Source organism: Aotus nancymaae, unplaced genomic scaffold, assembly GCF_030222135.1.
Source record: "Aotus nancymaae isolate 86718 unplaced genomic scaffold, 86718_ANA_hifiasm-v0.15.2.pri h1tg000036l, whole genome shotgun sequence".
Taxonomy (NCBI): domain Eukaryota; kingdom Metazoa; phylum Chordata; class Mammalia; order Primates; family Aotidae; genus Aotus; species Aotus nancymaae.
In genome coordinates, this window is record NW_026988450.1 from 7337240 (window position 1) to 7350239 (window position 13000).

The window sequence follows — 13000 nt, forward strand, 5'->3', positions numbered from 1 at the left end:
TCTTCCTAACCATGAGCATGGAATGTTTTTCCATCTGTTTGTGTCCTCTCTTATTTCCTTGAGCAGTGGTTTGTAGTTCTCCTTGAAGAGGTCCTTTACATCCTTTGTTAGTTGTATTCCTAGTTATTTTATTCTCATCTTATTTTTAACTACTTCATCATTGGGCACAGTGGCTCATGGCTTAAATCCCAGCACTTTGGGAGGCTAAGGTGGGTGAATCGCCTGAGGTCAGGAGTTCAAGATTAGTCTGGCCAACATGGTGAGACCCTGTCTCTACTAAAAATACAAAAACAAATTAGCCAGTTGTGGTGGTATGCACCTGTAATCCCAGCTACTTGGGAGGCGGAGGCAGGGAAATCACTTGAACCAGGGAGGTGGAGGTTGCGGTGAGCTGAGATCATACCACTGCACTCCAGTCTGGGTGGCGGAGTGAGACTCCGGCTCAAAATAAATCAAATAAAATAAATTTAAAAATTAAACAAAAAAGAAATTAGAAAATAATTCCCCAAGTTTTGGAACTGACAGAGCCATGATTGTCCAGAACTGAAGTCCTTAACCTCTGCACTTATTGTCTCTCAGTAAAAAAGCATGTAGAGGACTGCAGAAATGCCGTACATCCTGCCTGAGTGTTTTTGCTGTGGTCAATTCCAGAATAATGCAAGCTGGACAGATGTAATGTGCGATCATGGGACCTGGCATGGGGATATCTGGGACCTTGGTCCAGCTGCCATTTCTCAGCCATATCACCTTGGACATCTGATCCCTAAATCCTCCAACTTCTGCCTCCTCTGATTCTAAGCTAGAACGTTATAGTATAAAATATGAGGTAGGAATTTGTCAATGATTTGGTTACCATGGTCCATGTTAAATAAGCCAAATTTGAGCGTCAGGGCCTGAAAAATTAACATGTTAAAATTGAAAATGACATTCAGGCAAATCGCTAAATAATAAATACAAGTGGCTAATACGCATCATCAAATGTTAAACCTCAGTAACAATAAAAGTCACTAATTGAACATGTGTTTTGTCCACCCACATAATTGGTAATTTTAATAATACATAAGGATTTAAGAAAATAAGAACACTCATCACTACCAATTAGTCCAATCTTTCTAGGGAGCAATTTTACAATATATATCAAAAGCCTAAAAAATGTTAAAGCTATTTTAGCACTTCAGCTACATGAAAGTTTATTACTGCATTGTTTATGCACTTCAAAATAACAATAACCCATGATTCCACCACCGAGAGATCATCATTTTAATATTTTGGTGTTAAATGTCTTAAATTTTATTCTGTGTATACACACACACACACACACACAGACACACACACACATTTAAAATTATTAATGGGCTACATTGGCTATATTATTTTAACCTGTCTTTTGCCTTAACAATATAAAATGAATGGACGTATTGTAATTTGTTTAATACCTTATCATTCGGCATTTGGGTTTTAGCCATTTTTTGTACTATAAATAGCACAATGCTATATATCCTCATAGCTAATCCTGAGTGAATTTGTGTGTGCTCTTTGCCTATAGTTATTTTCAAAGAGCAAGAGCGTGTGTGGGACACCAGCCTGGCCCTTCACATGACCCACCCGCCCCTGCTTCCTAAGGGCAGGACTTCCAGGCTGGTAGATAGAGCCTTACTCAGGAATATTTTCCTGTGTCACTCTTTGTAAGCTGGGCCCATCAAGGAGTTCCTACGTTGTATAGAGGTTTTTCCTCCAGCAAAGATTCAGGCATTTTAAAACTCCCCATCTAGAAGGAAATGTTGACACATGCTACAGCACAGACGAACCTTGAGGACATTATGCTAAATGAAATAAGCCAGTGACAAAAAGACCACTACTATATGATCCTAGTTATATCCAGAGAAGATATCCAGAGTAGTTGAATCCAGAGAAGACAGAAAGTAGAATGGTGGTTGCCAGGGGCTGGGGAAACAGGGGAAGTGGAGAATTGTTGTTTAGTGGGTATAGAGTTTACATTTTCTATTTTTCGGGGGGGGACGGAGTCTCACTCTGTCACCCTGGCTGGAGTGCAGTGGCACGATCTCGCCTCACTGAAACCTCCGCCTCCCGGTTCAAGCGATTCTCCTGACTCAGCCTCCCAAGTAGCTGGGATTACAGGTGTGCGTCACTACACCTGGCTAATTTTTTGTGTGTTTAGTAGAGATGGAGTTTCACCATGTTGGCCAGGCTGGTCTTGAACTCCTGACCTCAAGTGATCCACCCACCTCGGCCTCCCAAAGTGCTAGGATTACAGGCGTGAGCCATGGTGCCCAGTCAGAGTTTCCATTTTCTAAGGTGAAAGGACTTCTGGAGATGGACTGGTGGTGATGTTTGCCCAGCAGTGTGATTGCACTTCATACTCCTGAACTGCACACTTAAAATAATTAAGATGGTAAATTTTACATTATGTATAGTTTACCAAAACTAAAACAAAAAACAAAAAAACTCCCCATCCAGGAGCTGATAATAGCTTTTATTTCCTGCCATCCTTAGTTTATAGACGTTTGAACTCTTTATATGTATTATTAAAAGGTTTGATTTTGTGTCTTACTGTGTGAAACTCTGTGAAACCTAATACGCGTTGTTTTATTCTATGGGAAGAAACCTGTCACCAGGATCAGATTAACTGTGAGCTCAAGGTGCTATAAAAGCAAATCTTATTGTACCAGAAGAGTTCAAGTCCCTGGGGAGCATGTTTGTAGCTTTTTAGCCTGTGGAAGCAAACAGCTGGGAGTATACATAGCCTCCTCCCAGGTAAAAACTAGAAAGAAAACAGCTCAGGGAGGCATTTGTGGGAGTTCCACTGATCATGGAGGTCCTGAACTTAAGACTTCTGTTAGAATTGTCAGGAAGTATAGCATTTATTCATTAATTTGTTCACTCCCTGCAAATGCTGTCTGCGCTTTCTTTACAATATTGCCAACTCTTCCATCTTCACAGTCTTTTAGCCAATGCCCCTACTTCTCTCCTGGCCCCACTATCCTTTATTTTCCACACAAAAACCAACCTTGTTAAAACGCAAGTCAGATTTCCTACTTTTCTATTCAAATCTCTCTAGTGACTTCCTGTTTCCCTTGGACAAAAATACAAAATTGCAAATATTGCATGTTCAGTACATACTCATTGAAGCCATAAAAGGATGCATGTTAATAGAGTGCTTATTAATCATCAGAAACTGAGCCAGATGTTTCTTTATAGGAGCACAAAGACAAATGACATTCTTTCCATTATTTCCCTCCTGGGAGTTTATATTCTAGAATATGAAATGAACTCACAGATGAATACATACAGAAATAATGTTATTTTTCCTTGGTCAAAGTCTGAATAAAGATACTTTGGGCTCAAACAATGGAATGGCCAGTTACCTGAGTGGGGAGAGAGGCCAAGTGAGAGGCAAGTCTTGATTATTATAAAATAGTAGAGATTCCAGTGTAACAAGGAATGTATAGAGGCATTCCGGGGCAGGAGAACCACACGAGCAAAGGCACTGAGGTGTGGATTCATCTCCAGGGAGCAGGAGCGCTTCAGTGAGGGCAGGAACATAGAATATGGGACGGAGCATAGAGGCCAAAAGTTACATAGAAAGGTTAAACTAAAAGCTTTAAATGTAAATGCCTTCATTTGCATTGATTGACTTTACTGTTTTATCTTCTAGGGAGTGGAGAGTCAGAGGTTTTAAAGGTGACAGAAATTGGATTCAATATATGTCACAGACAGGTCACACCAGAAGCAACGGGAAGAATCCATTAGAGTTTTCAAAGTCAATCAATAAATAGTAAGAACTAACATGTGCTGAATGCTTAGCATCTATTAATACCAAGCTCTGTGCTGAGTCCTTCGCTTTTATTACATTTAGTTCTGGTCAACCTACGTGATTGGTCCCGTGATTTTCCTCCTCTAGAGATGGACGTATTAAGGTAGAGGGATGTTAATCCCAAACTTACACCATCGGTAGATTAAAGAGCCAAAACAGAAACCCAAAGAATCCCCCTTTAGAAAAGGGAGGGGAAAAGAACTATACTAACGAGACAAAAGCTCCAGAATCTAGTCAGCAGGTGTAAGCGGTGAGGGAGTGGGAAAGGCCTAAAATGCCCCGTAGATTTAGCTTGCATGACTTAATGGATGGAAGTGACTTCCCAGTATAGCGGAAAGGACAAATTTAGAAAGAACGCTAGCAAGTTGTTTTGAGTATGTTTGTCTATATATGATTGAGGGAAATCTAGAAAGCAGCTGGGCACATGGATCTGAATCTCAGGTGAGGGTTGGAGTTCAAGATGTAGACTTGGAAGTCACCAAACAGGGGAGGAGAAGTCATGGAGTAAACAAGATCAAACACTGATAGAAAAGCGTTAGGGTTGAATTGTGTCCTCTCTAAAAGATGTTGAAGTCCTAAACTCATACCTGTGAATGTGACCTTATTTTGGAAATAGAATAAGGTCTTTGTCATGATCAAGTTAAGATGAGATCATTAGGGTCACTCCTAATCAATATGACTGTGTAGTTATATAAAGAAGAAATGCAGACACAGAAACAGGTGCACACACAGGGAGAATGCCCTGTGAAGAGGAAGGCAGAGATTGGGATGATGCCTCTGCAAGTTGAGGAATGCCTAATATTGCCAGCAAACCACCAGAAACTACTGAAGGGTGGCGTGGATCCGATGCTTGCTTACAGGCTTTGGAAGGAATGAACCCTAATGACACCCTCATCTCAGACTTCCAGTCTTCAGAACTGGAAAATAATACATTTCTGTGGTTTAAACCACAGTCTGTGACACTTTGTTAAAGCAGCTCTAGGAAACTAATACAAACAGTTTGCATCTACATGGAGTATTGAAGGATGACTGGTGATGATCAAATAGAGACTATTCATTCAAAAATGAGCCTGGTAGTCAAAGAAGCAGGAAAGGCTATTTCAAGGCTCTTCCAAGCATGAGCACGTGAACAGCCACAGAGGTAGAAGAAAGGAAACACCAGCAGTTTGCACTGACCTCATCACAAGCTGCAGCCATGGAGTGTGGAAGAAAGAAATCTATCTGCCCATGAAAGCCCCTGTCAAGTGCACAATAGCAAGCTTCACCTTCAAGTTCATACAGAGCAGCCAAACATTCAAGGGAATGATTAAATCCACTTTGTGTTTTAAAACGGTGTGTTCTGCAAATATGGTGACAATGGCAACATCGTTCTTTAGTCTACCAGAATTATTGAATTAAAGTAGGCAGAGCAACTAGGTTGACAAAACTGAAGAATTGCGGATGAAAACACAGTGTTGAGACACCCCCATAATTACCTAGAGACAGATTAGTGCCAACTTGTAAGAGGCAATGTGATATCAACAACCATGCAGGAGGTAGTAGAGGGAAGACCTTGAGAACCAGATACTCTCTGGGAAGTGCCCTGAACCAAGCTCAGAAGAGCAGGAGAGATGGGGAGGGAGAATGTTCTCAATGATCCAATGCAGGGGTGAGCCCCGGGAGGCGGAAATACAACCAAATCTGATGCTATAGGAGCAAGCTGGGTCCTTCCGACCCGTTAAGAACCTGAAGGCCTTTCCCAAACAAGTCTCCACATTGAGGAGAATCTGCTTGGAATAGATTCCAAATTGAGCAGGATAGAGACAACCACAAGAGATGAAAGAGAATCTCCAAATCAAAGGGGAGAGGAGCAGAGACAGCTGATAGAAGAAAGTAACACGTGATTCTGTTTACCACTTCATGAGAACACCAGAAGAATGTGTTGAGAGCTGTGAAACCAGCTCGGCTATCCTGGCCCACTCATCCCTCCTAAAAGTACAGGAAACTAAATTAACTTTTAAAACTTAGCAACCAGAACATTATCAATTATTACAATGAAAAGAAAGTAAGAAAACTAATGATGTTGCTGTAGACAATGAAAGCATACAAGAAAAACACATACACAAAATGGATAGAAATTAGAAGCAAATATTTCTAAATGAATTGAAAGAAAATTTTAAAATCGTAAACATGATGAAGAAGAATATAAATCAGAATTAGAAAAATTTGTAAAGAAATAAGTAGAAAAAAAGTACTATTTGACACAAAGGATGATAGATAGAATTCAATATAGGATTTTAAATTTAAAAAAAAAAGCAAGACAGAAATGAAACAACTAGAAGGGACATGGCACTGTATACACGCCATAGTAAGAAGATGAATAGAAGATGGAGAGGAGGAAAACATTTAAAATCAAGAAGAAATTTGAGATTAAAAGGATTCAAGAGAAACTGTTAGACACACGAGAAAGAAGATATAGCATATATAATCAATAAGAGGCATCCAAGAAGAAGGACAAAGCAATGGATTAGAAAAAATGCTAAATGCTGTCATTCAAGAAAAATTAAACTACACATGGAAACCTGAAGCTACTTAATCATTCCTCAGAAAATTGATGCAGAACAGCTGTTATCAAGATACATTCTAATAAAACCATAGATCTCTTATAAATATATATATCACATATATAAATATATATATGACATATATATATATGATGTATATATACTTGGGACATCCAAGCAAAAAGATCAAGTAGCTTACAAGAGAAAGAATGTTGGATTTCTACCAGACTTTTCCATAAGAACACTAGGATAGTAAACAACAAAGTGACAGATTTAAAGTGCTCAAATAAATAAATTACATATCTTGGATCTTGCATGAAATATGCATAAATTTTACATCCATATAACCTAGGCTTTCAGTGAAAAGGTTGCCTGGATTTTCTGCTCTTGCACTTCCTTGCTGTATCCCTGCTATCCTTTGCTCTTGGCATCTGAGAGTCTTTGCACTGGGTGAATGCACTTCATTCACAGACTCTAAAAGTGGGGACCAATCTCCAATTAAAACTGTAGAACTTTAGGGTCTGTGTAACCCAAAGAACCCTATTCTCACCCAGGCAAGATTGATGAACACATACTGTTATGAATATGCAAGAGCTCAAGAAATACTGTCTCTGTGTACCTTTCTTGAGGGATCTACCAGAGAGTGAGCTTCAGACAACCTAATACTGTAGAGACATTGGGAAGAGAGCTGGAGAAGTATTCTAACGAGTAAGTAAGGATGATGGACTCTGAATATCACCATTTTGCAACCTTGATTGCAATATTGTTAGTGGATGGTAAGATCATAAAATAGAACAACGAATCCCGATGTGCCTCCTAATGAAAGTACACTGCATCACCTGCCAAAAACAATCAAACTGATCAAAATTCTAACGCTAATTACTCATTTGCAGAAAACACTAAGGATAGATATGTTAACCACACCTTGCAAATACAATCATTAAAATCAAGACAACAAAAAATATGCAAGAAATTTGAAAAGACTTGGAAGGATAATCCATATTGTAAAAGAGACTTAAGATACATATCAAATAATCATCATATGTGGATTCTGTTTGGATTTCATTTCAAACAAACTTAAAAAATTGTGATAATCAGGACTGGGCACGGTGGCTCACGCTTGTAATCCCAGCATTTTGGGAGGCCAAGGCAGGTGGATCACCTAATATTGGGAGTTCTAGACCAGCCTGACCAACATGGAGAAACCCCATCATTACTAAAAATGCAAAATTAGCTGGGTTTAGTGATGCATGCCTGTAATCCCCAGCTACTTGGGAGGCTGAGGCAGGAGAATCACTTGAACCCAGGAAGCGGAGGTTGCAGTGAGCCCACATCACACCACTACACTCCAGCCTGGGCAACAAGAACGAAACTCCACCTCAAAAAAAAATTGTGATAATCAAGAAAATATGAAGATTGAGTATTTGATACTATTAGGAAATTATTGTCTTTATTTATAAGTGTGATCACAATATTGGTTTTAAAATTATTTTTAATAAAATACAGGTGAACTAATGTGATGCATGGGGTTTGCTTCAAAATAATTTAAAATAATTTGGTGACAGGAAGTAAGTAGAGGTGCAAATGAAAAAGATTGGCAGTATGTTGATAACTACAGTTGACCCTTGAACAATACAAGTTTGAACTGTGCAGGTCTACTTATAGGCAGATTTTATTCCACCTCTACCACCCCTGAGATAGCAGGACCAACCCCTGCTCTTCCTCCTCAGCCTATTCAATGTAAAGATGATGAAGACATTTATGATCCACTTCTATTTAATGGGTAGTTAATATATTTTCTCTTCCTATGATGTTCTTAAAAACATTTTCGTTTCTCTTTATTGTAGGAATACAGTGTATAATACACATACAAAATATGGGTTGATACACTGTTTATCAGTAAGGCTTCCAATCAACTGTAAGCTATTAGTGAAGGAAAGAGTCAAAAATTATATGCAGATTTTCAACTGCATTGACATCCCAACCCTCGTTGTTCAAGGATCAACTATACTTACCCTGAGTGAAGTGTATAATGGATACATTATTTTTTCTTCCTTTGCATATGTTTTGAATTTTCAGTAACAAAAAGTGGTTTTTTAAGATATAAGAAAGTTTACTTACACATACATTTTGGTACTTCAGGCTTGCATTGTGTCCTAGGAGAAATCCCCTCATGAATACTGTTGAGCACATGGAGAAACTGACAAAAAAGAATGTACGTAGATCTTTAAGGTAGCAAACCCATTCTCCACTTGAGTTTCAACCACATTCCACCTCACGCTTCCCCGTATTGCGATTGAGCAGAATATCTTTATGAGGACTAAAATTGCAGTGATTTCTCAAAGTGAGCATTTACAAATATGGGTACTCTTAAGCAGTTAACTCTGGACTTTAAATCATAAGTCCCCGAGGTAATTGTTTCTTGTGCTTGTTTGCATATGATGGCTTGCAGAAAAGAACAACCCTGGAGTTTGAATTATAAACTATCAACACTCATCTCTTTCTTATTCTCTATGTTTTCTTTCTAGATATTTCCACACGATATACTTAGGTATTCGAAGCCGACAGAGCGGGGAGAATGACAGATGGAGGTTTTACTGGAAAATGGTATATGAGTATGCGGATGTGAGTATGCTGCATTTGCTAGCCACCTTTCTGGAAAGTGCTCCACAGCTGGTCCTGCAGCTCTGCATTATCGTACAGACTCATAGCTTACAGGCCCTCCAAGGTAAGGGCTAGCAATTTGGTTTCTGAATTTGGGGAAAGATTGGCTACTTTTGTCACAATCCAAGGAACTGTCCTAACTAATGCTCTTTGTTGACAAGGCCTGTGATATGTCTGCTGTTTTACACGTGATTTGTGAATGAGGCATGATGTCTTCCTACCATCGCTTCTCACGACTGGTTAATTGAAAGACAGTGCATTTTTGCTCTCCAGCTGTCCTCTTAGTAGGAAAAAAAAAATCTTTATGATTTTACACTTGGTCAATGCAGGGATAGAGTCCGTCAACTGAGGTTTTCTGGTTTTTACAAAAACCAAATGTATTGTAAGGTGCTCATTTATTATTCCATTATAATGGAAAATTTACAAAAGTTGCAAAGAAAGCAGTAGCTCTCTCTCCTTCTCTCTCTCTAATATACATATGTGTGTATGCATGTGTGTGTATCTATAGTATTAAAGTAATTCCTACTATTTCCTTTTGATGTTAAGAAAGAGAGAGAGAGATGATGAGAAAAAGAGGTTAAAAGGAAATGGTAGAGTTACCCTAATATTTAAAGAAGGAAGGTCATATGGGAAAAAAGTTGTCAATGTTTATTAATATTTAATACTACGAGGTTTTATAAAATGGATATTAATATCAGATTAATATCTTTGTGCTTTCTCATATTTGATGATCTCATCAGTGGGACTATTCCAGTTACAGCAGAGCTGCCAGGCATTTCCTTAGAGCCTGCCACTCAAATCCTTTCTAGAATAAGGCAGCAAGAAGATTAGACAGACTGGTGGGTAGGCAGGTGAATACATGGGCTGACGGATGATGGATAAGAGGGCATTTTCTAAGGAAAGCATTTCCTGGTAATCTGTCAATCCTGTAACTAAATAGATGCTGTTAAACAGTTACCATATTGCAAGGTGCTCATTGTGTTCGGATCTCAGCAGGGCCTCTGTGCGTCCCTCTGGGCACATGCTGCTGCCCTGTGCTGGGTCATGCCCCAACCTGAGTTTTGATCTGGTTGGTCTGGGGAATCTCCTCACTGTTGTTGTAACTTTTTATGGCATGGAGAATGTTAGGTTAGGCTGAGTGCTTTAATTTGGGGGACGATATCAGGGTGCAGGTCACCTGTATAGGAAAAGGAAGAGAAAATGTGTACTGGTAGCCAGTGACCCATTTATTCATAGATTCCTGGCCCAACCCTGGCTTCACACTGGAATAGCTTTGGTCCAAGATGTTTGAGAAAAAGGTCAAAGGGATCTACGATGTATATTTCTCAACTGCTAGGAAGCAAATTGGAAGAAGGGGAAAGAGGAATCTTTGCACAGAAAAAGAGAAAAGGCTGTGTGAATTAGTTGCGGATGACAGCGTTTCATGGCGTCTGGGGGTTAAAGAGCACGAGCTGGGCATGTGGGGGCCTGGGCTCTGGCTGTCTTGCTACCTCACTATAAACCTTGCATAGCCACTTAATCTCTCTGGGCCCCACGTTGCTCCAAGGTCGCAAGTTAAACTGGATGATTTCCAAACTCCCTGACAGCTCTATTCAGTCTTTGGGTCAATGAATTCCCAAAAGGCATATAATGCCAGGTGTATGCTTTAGGAAATGATCTGTAAACCAGAATACAAATGAAATTGAAAGGCAACATCAAACTAAATCTCTGTCAAAGCATTTAGTACTCATCTTTGGAACAATTTGGCAACTCCTTCGTACAATTACACAATTGGGAACCCTCCAGAGGGGAAATCCAGGAGCACCTTTGGAGGGTTACAAGTCACCTTCTGGTGACCCGAGATCACTGATTGTCTCTGTTAGTTCTCTAAGATTTGGAAAATTATGGAGAGGTTTTGCTTCCAAAGATGATGGAAATAGAAAAGGGAAGGTGAGAGAGGGATCTAAGAAAATAAGATCACCTTTTCAGTTTAAGAACATTACATAGGCTGGGCGCAGTGGCTCACACCTATAATCCCAGCACTTTGGGAGGCCAAGGCAGGTGGATCACCCGAGGTTGGGAGTTCAAGACCAGCCTGACCAACATGGAGAAACCCTGTCTCTACTAAAAATACAAAATTAGCCGGGTGTGGTGGCACACACCTGTAGTACCAGCTACCTGGGAGGCTGAGCCAGGAGAATCGCTTGAACCCAGAAGGCAGAGATTGCGGTGAGCTGATATTGCACCATTGCACTTACAGTCTGGGCAACAAGAGTGAAACTCTGTCTCAAAAAAAAAAAGTTACATAAAATTGTACAGTGAAATAAAATATGAGGAAAATGCCATCTTCATCAGATTATTCATCCTAAACACAGGAGCCAAGAGTTGAGTTGTGGGTTTTGTTTGTTTGTTCGTTGGAGTCTTTGGCTCTTTCCTGACATCTAGTGTCCCCAGCTAACTAAGCTTGACACAGTACATCAGGTATACAGCAGGCGTTGAATACCGGACTTTGTCCTTAGCCAAGGCAAGCCTTGCCATCAAGTTTCAGAATGCTGTAGGGAAACTATGTTCTATTTCACTCCCAAGGCGGACAAAAGACAGGTTGATTCAAATATCACTGAGGATCAATGCAAGTCATTGAGTCAAGAGGAGGAATAAGCCCACTAGGTTGATCTTATTGCTACTGATTTTTAACAGGGGAGGTGGGTAGACAGTTGTGTTATGAGACCAAAGAGTGAAAAATCTGGCAGTTAAAAACGATGAGAAACTCTCCAGCCAACAAAGACCAGCTCAGGCAACGCTATGTGATCCGTTCTGCATTTTGTAAAGAAACCTGTCTTCAGAGGGAGAAGCTTTTAAATATCCCTCTGCTGATAGATGATCCCACTTACAAACAAACCAACTGATAAAGTAAATTGATGTGAGTTCTAAGAACAGAGCTGTTCCCCTTTAGGAAAAGAAAAATAAATGTGATAATCTAGTTTGACGTATATTTCCATACATCTTCAGTGGAAAAAAACTCTTGGGATTTACGTGTAAAAATGCAGCCCTCCGCTTTGAATGTAAATAATCAATAGGCATGAAATCCGTAGAGAAATTGCAAATAGCTTTGAATTAAAATCTCTAAAAATTCTTATTTAGCAGGGAGAGAATGGTTACTCTGCATGTGACTCTGTCTAAAGTTAGTATTTTTTATGATAGAAGGAAAATTGCTTTTAAACCCAATTTCAACCATCTACCACTCTCTGCAGTGTTTTTAAAACAGTAAGAAAAATCAGACAAGACATATGACTTCTTAAAACTGATGTTAGAAATTGTATTCTCTTTGTGGAAGCTGGGTAGTCCTAGAATGCCGTCAGCTACTATGAAAATCTTTCTGCCCCTCCTTCCTCATGGAGTCACTGATTCAGAGGAGACTCCTCGTGCTGGGGGCCAACAGGCTCAAAGAGAAGCGTTGGAGCATAACTGTTCCTCCGTTTGTACTGGCCCAGGAGGGAGAGTTTGGCTTGTGTTCTGAGAGTAGGAATCAGGGCAAAGCAGATCTCAAACCTGGACATCCAGCTCTTCACTCTCCACAGTCACCTTGGACATATTATAGGGCAGCAGCTGCTCTCCACAGGATCTGGGATGTCCCAGAGCCAGCTCCCCCTGGAGTGTAAAGTCCCCACCAGGAGGCCTGACCGTATGCATGGCTGTAACTGCACAAGGTGGTGTTCCCTGTACTTCCAGAGAGTTTCCAGTTTGCACGTCATTATGTTTTCCAATCCCAACCCCATATCCTCACTAGGAAAGAGGGAGAGGGAGAGGAGGGCAGGCAGGAAGGAGAGGGGGGTGGTGTTAGTGTCCACATGGAGGGTGCTGCTCTCTACCTGTTTAGTGATGGTACCAAAGATGCTGAGGAAGATGTGGTCTAAGGCCTGTCAGTTTCATCCTCAAGCAAAATCTCACACTCATTCATTTCACCTCATTTCTACTGCGC

At 40.2% G+C, this 13000-nt stretch overlaps 1 protein-coding gene across 3 annotated transcripts in view; it reads left to right on the top strand.

Annotated features, from left to right (window-relative positions):
- XKR4 (XK related 4) overlaps positions 1 to 13000 on the top strand; it is a 430037-nt gene that overhangs the window by 246905 nt on the left and 170132 nt on the right. For all 3 annotated transcript variants that reach the window (XM_064384193.1, XM_021672230.2, XM_064384192.1), the window contains exon 2: positions 8907 to 9106. In XM_064384193.1, the coding sequence (XP_064240263.1) occupies positions 8907 to 9106 (200 nt within the window). The remainder of the gene's footprint in view (positions 1 to 8906; positions 9107 to 13000) is intronic.